Source organism: Monodelphis domestica, chromosome 1, assembly GCF_027887165.1.
Source record: "Monodelphis domestica isolate mMonDom1 chromosome 1, mMonDom1.pri, whole genome shotgun sequence".
Classification (NCBI taxonomy): Eukaryota; Metazoa; Chordata; class Mammalia; order Didelphimorphia; family Didelphidae; genus Monodelphis; species Monodelphis domestica.
The window spans coordinates 631,385,179-631,402,405 of record NC_077227.1 but is presented as its reverse complement, the minus strand read 5'-3'; the positions used below and the strand labels follow the sequence as shown (position 1 = coordinate 631,402,405).

The 17,227-nt window shown below is 34.9% G+C and overlaps 1 protein-coding gene across 6 annotated transcripts in view; it reads right to left on the bottom strand.

Moving 5' to 3' along the window:
* GPCPD1 (glycerophosphocholine phosphodiesterase 1) overlaps positions 1–17,227 on the bottom strand; it is a 109,172-nt gene that overhangs the window by 21,490 nt on the left and 70,455 nt on the right. For 2 of the 6 annotated variants that reach the window (XR_008917634.1, XR_008917638.1), the window contains exon 20: positions 1,086–1,179. The exons of 3 other annotated variants lie outside the window; for them this stretch is intronic. Coding sequence is in view for 1 of the 3 variants with exons in the window: in XM_056823528.1 (XP_056679506.1) it covers positions 13,555–13,572 (18 nt within the window). In the remaining 2 variants the exon portion in view is untranslated. Of the gene's footprint in view, positions 1–1,085; positions 1,180–13,539; positions 13,573–17,227 lie in introns of those variants that run through there. One more of the 6 variants, XM_056823528.1, reaches the window with a different exon arrangement.

The following is a 17,227-nucleotide window of genomic DNA, read 5'->3' as shown; positions in this document are numbered from 1 at the left end:
GCCCTGTAGCTATATTTCCTCTAGAATCTGGAGTAGAGAAAACGATCTGTAAAAGTATGTTATTAATCTGTGCTTTGCAAGGATTTTAGCAAGAACTTCTGCCCCAAAATCGAGCTGACCACTGGAGCCCTAAAGCTCACTAAAGATGAGAAACAGGTGGTGATGCCCCAGGATGGTAACCTGAAGAATCTTTTAGGTATATCGGAATTCCTCAACCCTTAACCCAAACACTTATCCTTCAGAAGAAGGGCACAGGGTAAAGAGGGGTTTGAGGGACAATTTCCCATGGTGGATTCCCAAGGTTGCAGCACTATTCATTCCCATGATTGGATACCTAGACCATGAGACTGTTTTAACTAATCTCATTTGAAATGCTGTGACTTCTCTAGTTGCTTCTAGAGCAGCAGTTCTCAACCTCTCAATTTGTAGCAATGAGAATAACATAACTCATATCAGGTATTTACATTCCGAATCATAACTGTAGCAAAATTAGTTTTGAAGTAGCCACCAAAATAATTTTTTGGTTTGGGGTCACTGCAACATGAGGAACTGTATTGTGGGGTCATGGCATTAGAAAGGTTGAGAACCACTGTTCTAGAGTAAAAGACTTCATGGGAACCACCGAGATGCCACTGCAACTCCTACAACCTCTTTGGCTGGAAAAGGGCATGAACAGCTCTAGAAGCTATAGAAGACAGACCACCCATTCTCCTTAGAAAAATTGGAGAGGGGAGAGTTGGCATGGGACCCAGGATTTCCTTCTGAACACCCCAAACTCCAGAAGTATCCCAGTTCAAAAACCCACAACCCAATGTATTACCTCATTTCTGATTCACCTCATTCCACCTCCCTTATCCTGTAACCCCTGTTGTCAAAAGAGTATAAAAATTCTAGACCCCATCTCCTTGGGGAGGCAATATTCCAGCTGCACACTGTCTTCCAGCCATTCATTATTACTCCCAAATAAATAAATTTCTCTCATTTATTTTGGAGTCTGGCATTCTTGCAAAAGGGTACCTGTCCCAAACCTGGGGTTTCACCTCAAAGCTCTCCCACAACAATATGAGAAAATACCCCCAGCCTACCCATTGGTGGAGGTAATACAGCCAAAGGTATTACACAATGAACATTTTTTGAACCTTCTCAGTATGCCGTAAAGCGGTGTTTTTTCCCCCCTTTCTGCAAAACAAAACAAAGCAAAAACACTATTTGCCATTTCGGATGGCTCTCAGGACAAGGGAAGGAGGGGAATACATAGAATACTATGGTGATAACAGAAAACATCAATAAAAATTATTTTTAAAAAACATAAGCAGTGATATCATTTCAGACTTATTTTGTTTAAGTCCCCTTCACTCATTATAAAGCACTATTCTTATCTTTTGTCTTATAAAATATTATAATGGCTATTCCTGAACTTGACATGCTATCTCTATGCCCTCATAGAGCGTTATACCCAAGCCTTGAAATTACTCTAAGTTCTATTCCACCTCTTAGAATCCCTAGCTTCCTTTAATTTTCAGTTTGGGTGCAATTCTTAAATGAAACCTTTCCTTAATCCTCCCTCTAATTATTATTGCTCTCATTCTCTTCAAATTGTCTTATATTTATCTATAGGCATCTGTTTTATCCTTCTTATAGACTAAGGTCTCTGTGGACAGGGACTTTTTCCTTTTTTGTCTTTGTGTCCCCAGCACCCTGTCCTACATGTAATAAGATGAATTAATACTAAAAGATTTTAAGAGATGGAGGTGAGGAAGGAGTGTATCCCAGGTATGGGAGTCAGTTCTATACAAAGGCAAAGAAATAGTAGGTAGATGGAGTGCCACATATGGGGAATAGCAAGTGGATCAATTTGACTACAATGAACACATGGAGAATAATGTGTAAGAAATATAGAAAGAAAAAATTCAAGTTTTATTAAAAGACAAATAAAGAACTTTTATTTTATGCTACAGGCAACAGAAAGATCCTTGAGTTCCTTGGCCGAGGGAGTAACATAGTTTGATTTGTGCTTTAAGAATATCAATTCATGATCCAACTATTCTGGAAGATAATTTGGAACGATGCCCAAAGGGCTGCCTGCCCTTTAATCCAGCCATACCACTGCTGGGTTTATATCCCAAAGAGATAATAGGGAAAAAAGACTTGGACAAAAATACTTAAAGCCTTGCTCTTTGAGGTGGCAGAAAATTGGAAAATGAGAGGTGTCCATCGATTGGGGAATGGCTGAACAAATTGTGGTATCTGATGGTGATGGAATCCTATTGTGCTCAAAGGAATAATAAAGTGGAGGAATTCCATGTGAACTGGAACAACCTCCACGAACTGATGTAGAGTGAAAGGAGCAGAAACAGGAGAAAAATGTACACAGAGACTGATACACAACTGATACACTGTGGTACAATCAAAAGTAATGGACTTCTCTACTAGTAGCAATGCAATGATCCAGAACAATTCTGAGGGACTTATGAGAAAGAACACTATCCACATCCAGAGAAGAACTGTGGGAATAGAAACAAAGAAGGAAAACAACTGCTTGATCATGTGGTTAGCTGGGGATATAATTGGGGATGTTAATATGGAAATAGGTTTTGAACAATGATATACATAAAACCCAGTCGAATTGCTCATTGGCTAGGGGAGTGGGGAGGGAAGAGGGAAGAGGGGAGGGAGAGAACATGTAATCATGTAACCTTGGGGAAATATTCTAAATTAATTAAATTAGAAAATAAAAAAAGAATAAAAGAATATCAATTCAGCATCTGTCTGGAGGATGGACTGAAAAGATTTGAAGCAAGTAAATGAATTAGTAATCGAAACAGCATAGGCAAGACCTGAATTAGTGTGCTAGCTATGTCCATGTAGAGAAGGGAAGAGATGAATTAATTATGAAACTAGAATTAACAAGATTTGATAACTGTCAACCAAGGGTTAAGGAAAAGGGGAAAGTTGAGGCTGTTTCCCAGGGAATGCTTGTATAACTAGAAGGATGGTGGAATTAATCATAGAAAGCGGGAATCTGGAAAGAAAGAAAGATTGAGGTGGGAGGAAAATTATAATTCTTTCAGGGAAATTCTTGAGGGGATGGGTATTTTTGTTTTCTGATTCCTCTATCAGACAACCAATTTGAAATGTCCTATAAGTTGATAATAGGAGTCTGGAACTTGGCTGCCTAAAGAGGTTGTGACACCTATAAATATATTCTATTAATAAAAAACATGAAAGGATATACTAGAAGAATGGGGGAATTACCTCACAAAAAAGAGGTGCATAAAGAGCTTTTAAGAGTGGAGGAAGAAAAAGAAAAGGTTGGCACAATGCTTGGGCCTCATTGTCATGTGAATTGGTTAAGAAAGAATATGTATAGGCATTTAAGAGAAAAGTGAGGAGAGAAAGAGAGAGAACGAATTATGGGTTGTCAATGGTCAGAAACAATTCTTTTTTTTTTTTTTATAAATTGAGAAAAAAAATTTTTTTTAACATTCATTTTCTCTTTAGTTCCAAATTCTCTCCCTGTCTAGTTCTTTCTCTTCCCTGAAATGGTAAGCCATCCGGTCTAGATTTTATATATTCAATCATGTAAAATATTTTATAAGGGAATTGAGGGGATTAGAATAAATGGCATATTGTAACTCAATTCTGCAGCTAGCTTAGTTCCCCTTCTATTCCATTATAGCCCTATTCCAAATTCTGTCTTGTGAGAATATTGTGTAGTTTGAACTAGTCCTGCATGGCTGGGAAACAGGATCACTGAATGCCTGCTATTTAGAGAGCCTTAAACCAAGACCTAAGTTATTATAATTAGAAATGTTATCAGATTCTAAAAATGATGTTTTTTCATACTCATATATCTTAATTGAAAATTGGCCACATATTGACCAATGCTCAGATCGAATCTTTTTTTCATCAATCATTTCATTTTTCCTGGCTACCTTTTTTTTTCCAGAATAGGCATTCCATGGGAGGCTCTTAGGGAAAAAAAGTGACATTTAGTATGCTTTGGCCTGCATTCAGACTCTTATCAGATATTTTCTTTTTAACAAAATAATCTTTGTTTTATTAAAATTACCAGGTTATCTCCCATCCTCCCTTCCCTCCCCACACTAACTAGAGAAGGTATTATTTAACAAAAAAGATATGTAAACTAAAATGAAGTCTTTCTCTGGAGATATACTCAAGCCATTCTTCAAACAATATTTCTGGTGCTATATATAATGTTCTGCTTGTCTCACTCTTTATATTCATATAAATCTTTCCAAGACTTTAAAAAAATTGAACTGATCATTTCTTATGGCTCAACAGTGTGCCATCACAATCATATTGCACAACTTGTTTAGCCATTCCCCAATTGAGGGCATTCCCTCAAATTCCAGTTCTTTGCTGCCACAAAGAGAGAAGCTATAAATTAAATTTTAGAATATTTAGGTTCTTTTCCTTTTTCCAATCATCTTAGGAAATAAACAAAATAGTGGTATTGCTGTTGTCAAAATGTATATGCAATTTTATAACTCTTTAGGCATAATTTCAGATTGCTTCTCAAAATAACAGTGTATATGATTGGTCCCATTTTTCTGGCATCCCCTCCAATTCTTGTTATTGTTCTTTTGTCATTTTAGATAATTTGATGTGAGATATTCTCAAGAGATATTTTTACATTTCTCTAATCATTAAAAAATATACAGTATTTTTCATATATTTATATATAGATAGCTTTGATTTCTTCAACCAAAAACCACTTATCAACTGGGGAATAGCTCATAATTTTATAAATTCCACAAATTTCTCTATATATTTTAAATATGAGACGTCTGAGAAACTGTCCATAAATTTTTCCACAAAAATTTTTTGCTTTTCTTCTAATCCTGGCAACATTAGTTTTATTTGTTCAATAATCTTAAATTTAATGTACTTAAAATTATCCATTTTACATCTCATAATGCTTTGTCTTGTAATTTAAAAATCTCATCCATAAATCTTGATATTTTCCCTGTTCCTCTAATTTATATCTCCCTTTATGCCTAGATTACCATGCATCAAGTTTTGATCTTATGTTGATAAAGGGTGTAATATATTGGTCTATATTTAATTTTTGCCAGACTGCTTTCCAGTTTTCCCAACAATTTTAATGAAATAGTAAATTCTTATCCCAAAAGCTTGTGTCATTACTTTGTCAAACACAAAGTTACTACAATTTTACATTAATGTTTGTCATAAATCTGTTCTCTTCCACTGCTTTACTTTACTATTTCTTAGATGGCACCAGTTTTGATAATTACAATCTGGCACTGCTGTATGTCATTTCCTTGGATTTTAAAAACTTTATTATGATGTCACTAATTCCTTGGATATGCTTGACCTTTTGTTCTAACATGAATTTTATTATTTTTCTTATTCAAAAGAATAATTTTTGTAATTTAATTGGAATGGCATTGAATGATTAGTTTAGATAGAATTGCCTTTTTAATTATAATGGCTCTCTATACCCACATACAATATTTTTTCAATTATTTAAATCTGGCTTTATTTACATAAAAAGTATTTTATAATTATGTTTGCATAGTTCCTAAATTTATCTTGGCAGGTATATTTCCAGCAAATTTATTCTGAATATAGTTGAGGGTTTTAAAAAATGGGTTCTCTCTTACTATCTCTTGGGACTTTTTTGGTGATATATAAATGCTGACAATTTATATAAAGTTTATTTCATATTCTTCATTAAAATTTATATTTTCAACTAATTTTTAGTTGAGTGGCTAGGATTTTCTATATAGACCATTATAATTACTTCTCTAATTTTATTGCTATTTTTAGCATTTCTAATACAATATTAAATTATATTGGTAGTACTTGAAATCCTAGTTTAACTCCCGATTTTTTTTTTAAACCCTTACCTTCCATCTTGGAATCGATACTGTATGTTGGTTCCAAGGCAAAAGAGTGGTAAGAGCTAGGCAGTGGTAGTTAAGTGACTTGCCCAGGGTCACATAGCTGGGAAGTGTCTGAGGCCAGATTTGAACCTAGGACCTCCTGTCTCTAGGCCTGGCTCTCAATCCACTGAGCAACCCAGCTGTGCCCTTAACTCCTGATCTTATAAGAGAAAGATTCTAATTTATCTCCATTATAGATGTTTGCTGATGCTAATTTTAGGTATATACTTATTCTTAGGAAAATTCATTTAAACCTATGCTTTCAAGTGTTGTTTTTTTAATGAGTGTTATTTTGTAAAAAGATTTTTCTATAATCCTATGATTCTTGTAACCCTTTGTTGCTGACATAAACAATTAGATTAATAATTTTCCATATATTATGCCATACCTGCTTATCTGGTACAAATCCTGTTTGATATGCTTTTGGTTGTAGTCTCCTGGATAATATCTTATTTAGGATTTTTGCATCTATATTCATTAATGAAATTGGCCTATAGTTTTCTTTCTGATTTTGCTCTTTCTGGTTTAGGTATCAGCACCATATTTGTTTTATAAAACTCCTTTGGCAACTGTTCAAAATAATTTGATATTGGAATTAGATCATCTTATAAATGTTTTGTAAAATTTACTTATATAACCATCTTATTGTGATGCAGCATTTTCCTAGTTTATGGCCTATTCAATTTCGTTTTTCTAAAATAGGCTTAATATATTCCATTTCCTTTTCTGTTATATTTTTGTAAATATGTGCTTCCATTCCACTTAAATTGTTAAATTTCTTGGCATATAATTGGGCAAAATAATTCCTAGTAATTGCTTTAATTTCATCTTCTCTTAAATTTACTCTTTCGATTTTAGATAAATGGGTTTTCTTTTCTCTTTTAAAATCATATTAACCAATAGCTTGTCTATTTTGTTGGTTTTTTAACAAAACCAACTCAGTTTTATTTATTAATTTTCTTACATTCAATTTTGTTAATCTCACCTTTAGTTTTTAGGATTTCCAATTTGGTATTTAATTGGGGATGTTTAACTTGTTCTCTGTTTTTAAGTGTATATTCAATTCATCAATCTATTGTTTCTCTATTTTATGGACCAAAGCATTTAGATATATATTTTTTCCCTATAATTACTGCTTTGCTGTATCACATAGGTTTTGGTATGTTGTCTCATTATAATTTTCTTTAATAAAATTTAACCCACTCAATCTAGTCTCCAAATAATTTTTATTCTATTTCCATGGTCCTTTAATATAATTTTATTGCATTATGATTTTAAAAGAATGTATATAATCTTTCTGCTTTTCTTGCATTTATAGTTTTTATGCCTTAAAAAAATGATCAATTTTTGTAAAGGTACCATGTGACACTGAGAAAAAGATATATTCCTTTCTATTCTTGTTCAATTCTCCCTAGATGGTTAGTATAGTTATCCATCAGTTCTTTTTATTTTTTTTAAACCCTTACCTTATCCTCTGCCTTAGATCCATTACAAAGTATTGGTAACAAGGCAGAAGAAGTGCAAGGGCTAGGCAATGGGGGTTAAGTGACTTGCACAAAGCTGGGAAGTGCCTGAGGCCAGATTTGACCCCAGGACCTCCCATCTCTAGGCCTGGCTCTCAATCCATTAAGCCACCCAGCTGCTCCCCATCCATCAGTTCTTTCTCTGGAGGTAGATGGCATCACCACGAGTCTCAGGGATTGTGTTGGACAAGTGTATTTTTTAGCTGGGTCATTCACACTTTTTCGTCAAGCAATATTGCTGCTACTGTACTCAACATTCTCCTGGTTCTGCTTTCTCCACAGTTCATGGTAAGTCTTTCTAGATTTTTCAGAAATCATCCTGCTCATTATTTCTTATGTAGCAGCAGTACTACCTTACAACCACATACCATAACTTGCTCAGCTATACCAATAGATGAATATCTCAATTCTTTGCTACCACAAGAGCTCCTATTAGTATTTTTCTTACAAATAGGTTCCTTACACCCCTTTTTAAAATCTCCCCCCACATGCAGTTTTAGAGCCTTTTGACTATAGTTCTGAATTGTTCTCCAGCAATTGCATCAGATCACAACTCTACCAATAATGCACTGGCGTCCTGATTTTCAAACATCCCCTTCATTTGTCATTTTCCTTTTCTATCCAATTGGCTACTCTGATAGGTGTGAGGTGGTGTCTTGGAGTTTTTTTAATATGCATTTCTCAAGAGTAATAATGACTATTTTTTTCAAATGACTGTAGTTTTGATTTCCTTATCTGGAAACTGTCTGTCTGTATCTTTAGCTGTATCAGTTGGAGAAATATATTTTTATAAATTCAGCTCAGTTCTCTATATATTTCAGAATGAGACCTCTATCAGATACTGCTGTAAAAAAAAAAATTTCCTAGCTTCCACCTTTCCTTCTCAGTTACTTTGGTTTTTGTTTATACAAAACCCTTTAAAAAAATAATTACAATTATATGTTTTATATCCTACAAAGCTATCTCTTCTTTGGTCATGAATTCTTCCCTTATAGAACTAAAAGGTAAACTATTCCATGGTTCCGTAATTTGCTTAAGATATCAGCCTTTGTGTCTAAATCATGTATTCCTGTTGCCCTTATGTAGTGTGAGATGTTGGTTTTTTCCAATTTCTTCCATACTATTTTCCAGTTTTCCCAAGTTTTTGACATATAGTGAGTTCTTGTTGCCTTGGATCTTTTATCAAACTAAGTTACTGTGGTCGTTTATTACTAGTTTCTGTGTACCTAGTCTATTCCACTGATTGTCATTCTATTTCTTAGCCAGTAACAGACAGACTGTTTCAATAATTACTGCTTTGTAATATAGTTTGGTATTGAGGCTACTTTCTTGCCCATTTTAAAAACTGATTCCCACTTTATTTTCACAATTGTATTCATAGTTCCTTTCCTGGGTTTGTCTTAGAAGGCAGACTCCCAAATATTTTTTTATTTGACTCCAAAATATGTAAATCATCTACATTTATTTGTTTGTTTGAAACTCTTATCTTCTATCTTAGTATAAGTTCTAAGATAGAAGAGCTGCAAGGACTAGGCAATCTAGGTTAATGGAACTGCCCAGAGTACGACACTTAAGAAGTGTCTTCAGGACAGGTTTGAAATCCAGTCATCCTAACTCCAGGTCTGGTGTTGTCAATTTTTTGATTGTCTATAATTCTCTAAAGAAATAATCATAAGATCTGCTTATTCGAATTCCTTAAATTCCTTTTTCTTGTGTCATTGCTATAGTTACTATTTCTAGTACAATATTGAATAATACGGTGATAATGGGCATTCTTGCTTCATAGCTGATCTTCTTCGGAAGGCCTCTATTTTGTCCTCATTACAGACAATGCTTGCTGATGGGTTTTGATTTTTTTTTAATCCTTGCCTTTTGTCTTAGAATGAGTACTAGGTGTTGGTTCCAAGGCAGAAGAACAGTAAGGGCTGAGCAATGGGGGAGTTAAGTGACTTGCCCAGGGTCCTATAGCTAGGAAGTATCTGAGGACAAAATTGAACCTAGGACTTTCCATCTCTAGGTCTTGCTCTCATCTACTGATGATTTTTGATAGATACTACTTACCATTTTAAGGAAATCTCCATTTATTCCTATGACCTCTATATTTTTTTTAAGAGGATGTTGCATTTTGTCAAAAAGCTTTTTCTACAGCTATTGAGAAAATCATGATTTCTGTCATTTTTTGATACATATGATCAATTATGCTAATAAGTTTTCCTAATACTGAACCAGCCTTGCATTCCTGGTATAAGTCCCATCTGATCATAATGAACATTGTAATGTCCTTGCTAGTCTTTTATCTAAAATTTTCACATCAACATTCATTAGGGAAATTGGTCTATAATTTTCTTCTGTTTTTGTTTTTTGTGGTTTAGATATCAGCACCATATTTATATCATAAAAGGAATTTGGTAGAATTTCTTCTTTGCCTATTTTCCTAAATAGTTTAAATATATAGTATTGAGATTATTCTTTAAATGTCTGGTAGAATTCATTTGTGAATACTGCTGGTTCTTGGGATGTTCTCTCAGAGAATTCACTGATGAGTTATTCAGATGAAGTAAAAAATGCTAGGGGTAGCAATCATGATCTCAGACAAAGGAAAAGTAAAACTAGATCTAATTAAAAGTGATGACTAATTAAAAGTGATGATCAGGTAAATTACATTCTAGGTATAATAGATAATAAAGTAATATCATAATATAAAATGGTATCTACAAAATATTAAAGGAAAAGTTTACAGATGGAAACAAGGCATTAAAATTAATAATAAAAGGAGACTTCAAATTTCTCCACTCAGAACTAGAAATAAAATTACAACAAAATTAAGAAGAAAAAAATTTTTGAAAAGTTACAATATGACAGACCTCTGGAGAAAACTGAATAATAGTTAAGAATATACCTTTTTCTTGTGAATGGGCACATTCACAAATACTGACCATATATTCAAGGTCTAAAAACCTCACAAGCAAATGCAGAAAAGCAAAAATAGTAAATCACTCTGTTAATATGCAATAAAAAATTTCATTCAATAAAGGGTTTTAGAAGCATAGATTAAAAATTAATTGGGGGATTATGGGAAGATGGCAAAGTAGGTCATGAAGCTTCTTCATCCTGCTTCTACCCTCCCACAATTAAAAACAATTCCACAGAATCAATGCTAAAAGTGGCCAAAACAAAGTCTTAAGTAAAGCTGTGAGGCCAGGGAAAACAAGGGAGGAAGGTCTCTGACCTCCCAGGCCTCAGTATCACAGGTAATAGACACCCCTGAAAAAACATCACAGAATGTGAAATTAACAAGAGAGCCCCTTACCTGCAGAATCTAGGAGCTTGCATCCCAGGAGGATACCACAATCCTGTGGTCCAGGGTCAATAAGGGGTCTAGGAGCAGCTGTTTGTCAGCTGTGGCCTCAGGTTCTAAGAACCCCCATTCACCCATAGCTGGAAGTTGAAAGAGTGGACACCACAGTCTATAGGCACCAGGCCCTGAGGGCAGTACCTCTATCCTCACTACTGTACAGTGAAGGACTTTGGGGGCCTGAAAAACTCAGACTAGATCTGCTCTCATCCCAGGCTGTGGCATCAGAAGAGGAGAAAAAGGAGCACACTAGTGAGTACGGTCCACATCAACTATGGTCACTCCCAAGAGATTAGAGTCCAGGGTTACTGCTACAGGGAGTTCTTCTAGTTATCTGCTTGGCAGAACTGCCCAGGGACTCTTGGAGCACTTGAGGTCAATCATGGTCTGAGGCTTGAGTGGGGGATTAGGATTACTTCAGACCGTGGATAATGGAAACTGGAAGAACTAAACAGGGTCTAAGAAAAACAAACATAAAAGGAATCCTGAAACCTTAGGTAACATACCTCAGAACTGTGGGCTCTAGCAAAAGGCCAATAATTAAGTGTATTGTCCTGGCCACTCGTTTTTTTTTTTAATGAGCAAGCAAAGGAGAAAGAACCCAATTACTAACAGCTAATCTGAGGGCAGAGAAGACCTTGGTTCAAACTCAAGAGGACAGTGAAGTAAGAATACCTACTTCAAAAACAGCAAAAAATAGCCACAACCTCAAAAAAGCTTTTTGGAAGAGCTTTAAAAAGACTTCAAATGAAATAAATTAAGGGAAAAATTAGGGGGAAAAAGCAATGAAAGAAAATCAAGAAAATTATGAAAGATCACCCAAATGGGAAAAGATATGCAGAAATTCATTGAAGAAAATAATTTTTTAACAACTAGAATTGGACAAGGGGAAGCTAATGACTTCCTAAGACAACAAGAAATAAAGCAGAGTGAAAAGAATGAAAAAAGAAAAAAGAATGAAATAAGAATGAAATAAGGAACATCACAAATACAAATGAGATGGAAAATAGATCCAAAGAGACAATATAAGCATAGTCAAACTCCTAGAAAGTTATAATTTAAAAAAAAGTTTAAACACCACCCTGTTAGAAAATCATCAGGGAAAACAATCCAGAAATTCTAGAACAGGAGGATAAAATAGAAATTGAAAGAATCTACCAATGACCACTTCAAAGAGATCCAAACATGAAAATGTACCAGAACATCATTTCTAAATTCCATAGCTCCCAAGTTAAGGAGAAAATACTACAAGCAACAAGAAAAAAAAATTTTAAATACTGTGGAGTAATAATTAGAATAATATAAGTCTTAGCAACCACAACATTAAAAGAACACAGGGCATGGAACATAATATATCATGGGGCAAAAGGGTTTGCAACCAAGAATAACTTTCCCAGCAAAGCTAAGCATAATTATACAAAGTTTAGAAAAAATGGATATTTAATTAACTTAATTTTTTAACTTTAATTTAAGGACTTTCAACTATTCTTAGGGGAAAACCCCAAACTCAGTAGAAAATCTGATGTATAAGAAATATACAAAGGTAAGAAGATAGGGTGCAATAACTATCTCATATGGAAGAGGAATGAGTGGAGGAAATAATACTGCAGTGAAGAGGAGGAGAGATAATGGAGGGCTGGTAGTACTAGAACCCTAATCTAATCAGATCTGGAAAAAGAGAATATACATATGACTAGAAGGGTTAAAATCTTATTAACAAATGTAGAAGCAGGAGGGAAGGTAGGTAAGATAAGAGCACTAGAAGTCCCCATGGGGGGCCTTAGTAACTAAGAAAAGTGGGTTAAGAGAAAGGAGGACAAAGAGATAAGAAAAGGTAGGGATACCTAGAGGAGAGAACATATCAAGAGGTAAGGGAGTAAATGTGAGGGGATTAGGAAGAAGGGGACAAACAGGAGAAACAGAATGAATGGTATGACTAAGCTGGAAAGGCTTGGTTTTGGAAAGAATATGGTCCTGACAACAAATGTTGTCTGCTGAATAAGGCACAATCAAACTAAATATAGTCCTAGCAATGTATGTTATCTGAGAACCAGATAGGTTAAGTTGATCAAATTAAATGTTGACAGGAACATGGAGAAATAGGCCTAATATTTCATTACTAGAGTAGCTATGGGGGACAGCTGGGTAGCTCAGTGGATTGAGAGCCAGGCCTAGAGTCGGGATGTCCTAGGTTCAAATCTGGTCTCAGACACTTCCCAGCTGTGTGACCCTGGGCAAGTCACTTGACCCCCACTGCCTAGCCCTTACCACTCTTCTGCCTTGAAACCAATACACAGTATTGACTCCAAGATGGAAGGTAAGGGTTTAAAAAAAAAAAAACAGAGTAGCTATGAATTGCTTTTTAGAAAATGAGATGGAAATAAACATTAAGAGTTTAAAAACTGTTCATTATCATTAACCTAGGCAGGTTTCATTACTAGAATTAGGCCCAAAGGGCATTATTGAGAGGATAAAAATTTGGCCAAGTATGAAAATATTCAGGGAAGCTTTGTTTGTAAAGACAAAATAACTGGAAATAACACAAATGTAATGTATTGGGGGAAATGGCTGAATAGATTGTGATATTTGTAACAGATTGTATTATTAGAGATGAAAAATATTGGAAATATAAAGAAAAGGAAAATATAAGAGATGAAAAGAGAATAAGAATAATACTTACCATGATTACATTTTTTTAAAAGTCACAAAATCAAGAGAAAAGAGAATCAAGTAAAACAAATCCAGATCAAATTGTTTGCCATCCCTGGGAAGAGGGAGAGAGACAATTTGGATCTTATAAATTCAGCAAACTTATATAGATAATAATTATGTGAAACTGGTAAGATCTTTTTTAAAAAAGACTTTGCTACTTACTTTAAAAGAAACCCATTTTTAAACCTCATAGTCATTAGTGATATATTGATATATGTGTGTGTGTGTGCATGTGTGCTTTAGCAATTAAATGCCATGGATAGAAGTACAAATGATTATGGAGAAAAGGAAGACAATTCAAATATACTCTTACATACTAGCTGTGTGATCCAAGAGAACTGTTTGCTTCCTCATTTGTAAGAGATAATTGTTTCTGCGGTGCTAAAATATTTGTTAAGTATTTTGTAAAACTTAGTGTTGTATAAATATTAGCTATTGAGAGGAAAGAGAAAGTCAATTTCTGAGAAGAGTGAATAGCTAGAAATTACATTGTTAATTCCTATCTTTATAACTAACCCAAAGCTCTAGTGGTTTGTGGGTCAGATGATGAAGGGTTTTGAACAATGCAAATTATTACTGCCTCTTGGCTTATCCCCATTATCGTGTGGACAAGTTCCTGTTCCCAACTCTTTCCTTCCAGTGTGTCTTTTCCCTGCCCACCAATCATACCTCTGCCCCTATGGGTTTCCTCAAATCTGCTGTGAAGACCAATGATCAAAGATGGCGAAACAACTGGGCTCAGAACTAACTCCAGGCTTTCTCCCACAGAAAAGGCTTCTTGGCTCAGTTATGTTCGGTATGCTAGCACTCTTTCCATTGAACAATAACATGCTTTTCTCTCATACAGTAACACTAATACTACATTCTGTATATAGCAAAACTAGAAGCACGAGGTTCCTATGCCATGATTGGGATATGGAATCTTCCAGACTATATTTTTCTATTTAAGAATTCACCATCCTGTTGCTTCAGACAGTCCCCTCTGTCTCTGACTATCTAATATCCTATGCCTTTTCTGGCAGGAGAGAAAAGAATACCTTACTCAAAAAGTTCAAATAGCTCACCTTATTCATCATGCATGAATAAACATTTGAATGAAAGAATTTCCTTCTATGGTTTCTGATAACATCCCTGTTCTCAATGTAGAGTTTGTGGATTTTGATTCCTCACTTTAGCTCTTTTAGGGACTCTTAATGAAATGTTTCACTTATATCTCAAGTTGTTTCCCTGGTCAACTGTGTCTGATCTTTATAGGTGGAACTGTGAAGGATAAAATGGTGACTTTGAACAGAACAGTGGCATACCCTACAATGGTCTTTAAGGTACCTTTGAGATTTTGAATCCTTTCTAGTAGTTTTATTTCCATTTGTAATTCCACAGGCATTTGTAGGATTATCACTAGGGCAACCAAGTAGTAGTGTGGATAGAGCACTGGGCTTAGAATCAAAAGATTTATCCTGTGAGTTCAAATTTGATCTCAGCCACTTACTAGATAGGAAGACTCATCTCTGTGATATTCAGATCTGACCTCGGGTTCTTCCTCGCTATCTGACCCTGAACAAGTCACTTAACACTATTTGCCTCAGTTTTCTATCTGCCAAATAAGCTGGAAAAGAAAATGACAAACCACTCCAGTATCTTTGCCAAGAAAACCCCAAAAAGGATCCTGAAGAGTCAGATAGAGCTGAAACAAGTAAACAAAGAGTTACAAAGTGACCATTTCATGAGTCCACCTGAAAAGATGGATTGAATAATCAAAAAAAAAAGTAATCAAGGGGGCAGCTGGATTGAGAGTCAGGCCAAGAGACAAGAGATCCGAGGTTCAAATCACTTACTTAACCCCCATTGCCTAGCCCTTACCACTCTTCTGCCTTGGAACCAATACACCGTATTGAATCCAAGACAGAAGGTAAGGGTTTAAAATTTAAAAAAAAAAAATCAAAAAGCATTGAATAAAAACTTACTATTTCTCAAGCACTGTTAAGTGCTAGAAATACAAAGAAAAAGCAAAAACAGTCTTTTGAGAAACTTACATAGTAAAGATCTACACCCTCATTTACTGTTACTCAATTCTTAAATATATGTATATACATATGTACACACAATAGGTGACTATAAAAACATATATACATACATATCTAGGCCTGGAGGCAGGAAGACCCAGGTACAAATCCAATCTGGGACACTTACTAGCTGTGAAACAATTCCCATATCTTTGCCCCATGAAGTCAGTCACAACTAAACAACAACATATATAAATACATACATACATATATCTTCATAAATTCATAATACACAGTAAATAAAGAAGAGGCATTAGGAGCTAATGGGGAGAAGTAGAAAGGCCCCCTGCAGAAGCTATAATACCTAGCATTTATATAGTGTTTTAAGATTTATAAAGAGCTTTACAAATATTTTCTCATTTTGTTAGAACTTCTAGGTGGCACTGGGCCTGAAGTCAGGAATCCTTGAATCCAAATCTATCTATCCTCTTACCACACTTAGCAACTGAGTGACCCTAGTCAATTCACTTAATCCATTTACCTTATTTTCCTCATCTGTAAAATGGAGCTATACTAATTGCACTTGGGGCTAGATAAATAGATCTGAGCAACATCAACATAATGATAATTTAATCCATGGTAACTAATGAGATCATGAAGTGAAATAGAATATAAGGAAAAGAAAAAAAGAACCCTGAAGTATATCGTTATTGTAAAAATGGAGATTTGAACCCAGGACTTCAATCCCCAGAAGTCCTTGCTCTAGTTCCCAGGATGCCCTCTAGTCTCACCTGAGTTCCCACCTGCGCGAGATCAAAATGTCTATTTAATTGGCTGTAAAAGCCTACTGCTCTCTCTTCCTACTTCCACTTCCAAGCAGACGTGTCTCTCATGATGTAAGTGAAATTGAATGGGCCTCTCGGCCCTCCTAGGCACGTGCTTTCTTACTTGTATTTTATTAAGTTCTTAATCTTTAATAAACCTCATAAAAATACTTTTAGCAGAGAAACCAATTTTAACTACAACATTATTAGATATGATCTAGAAGAAGATCCAATAAAGGAGACTGAGGAGAAGCAATCAGATAGGCAGGACAGCCAGGAAGGAACCGAGAAAGAAAGGAGAAGGTTAGGTTATTGAAAGAAAGAAAGGTTATTGGCAGTGTTAAACTGCAGTGAGGTAAAAAAAAAAAAGGATTGAGAAAGGGCCACTGAACTTAGAAATCAGATATCACTCTTATCTTTGGAAAGAGCATCCTTGTGGGATATTTTTATGGAAACACTATTGTGATATTAAGAAATGATGAAGGAAATAGTTTCATAAAAAACCTGGGAAGCCTTATATAACCTAATATAAAGTAAAGTAAGCAAAACTGTTAGAACATTGTAGACAGAAATAGCAACATTGTAATAATAATCAATTATTAAGTTTGGCTGTTAGACCAATGATCTAAGACTTTCCAAAGGTCTCATGATGAAAAATGCTATCCACCTTAGGGGGATAGAACTGATAGGATGAAAAATGCTATCCACCTTAGGGGGATAGAACTGATAGATTCCTAGTGCAGATTGAAGGACATATTTTTAAATATTTTTTAAATGTTTTGCATGCTTCGTATGTATACTGGGAACTGTATTTGCCCTCTCAATGAGTTAGGGAGGAGTGGCGAGAGAGAATTTGGAGCTGAAAACAAAAAAATAATAA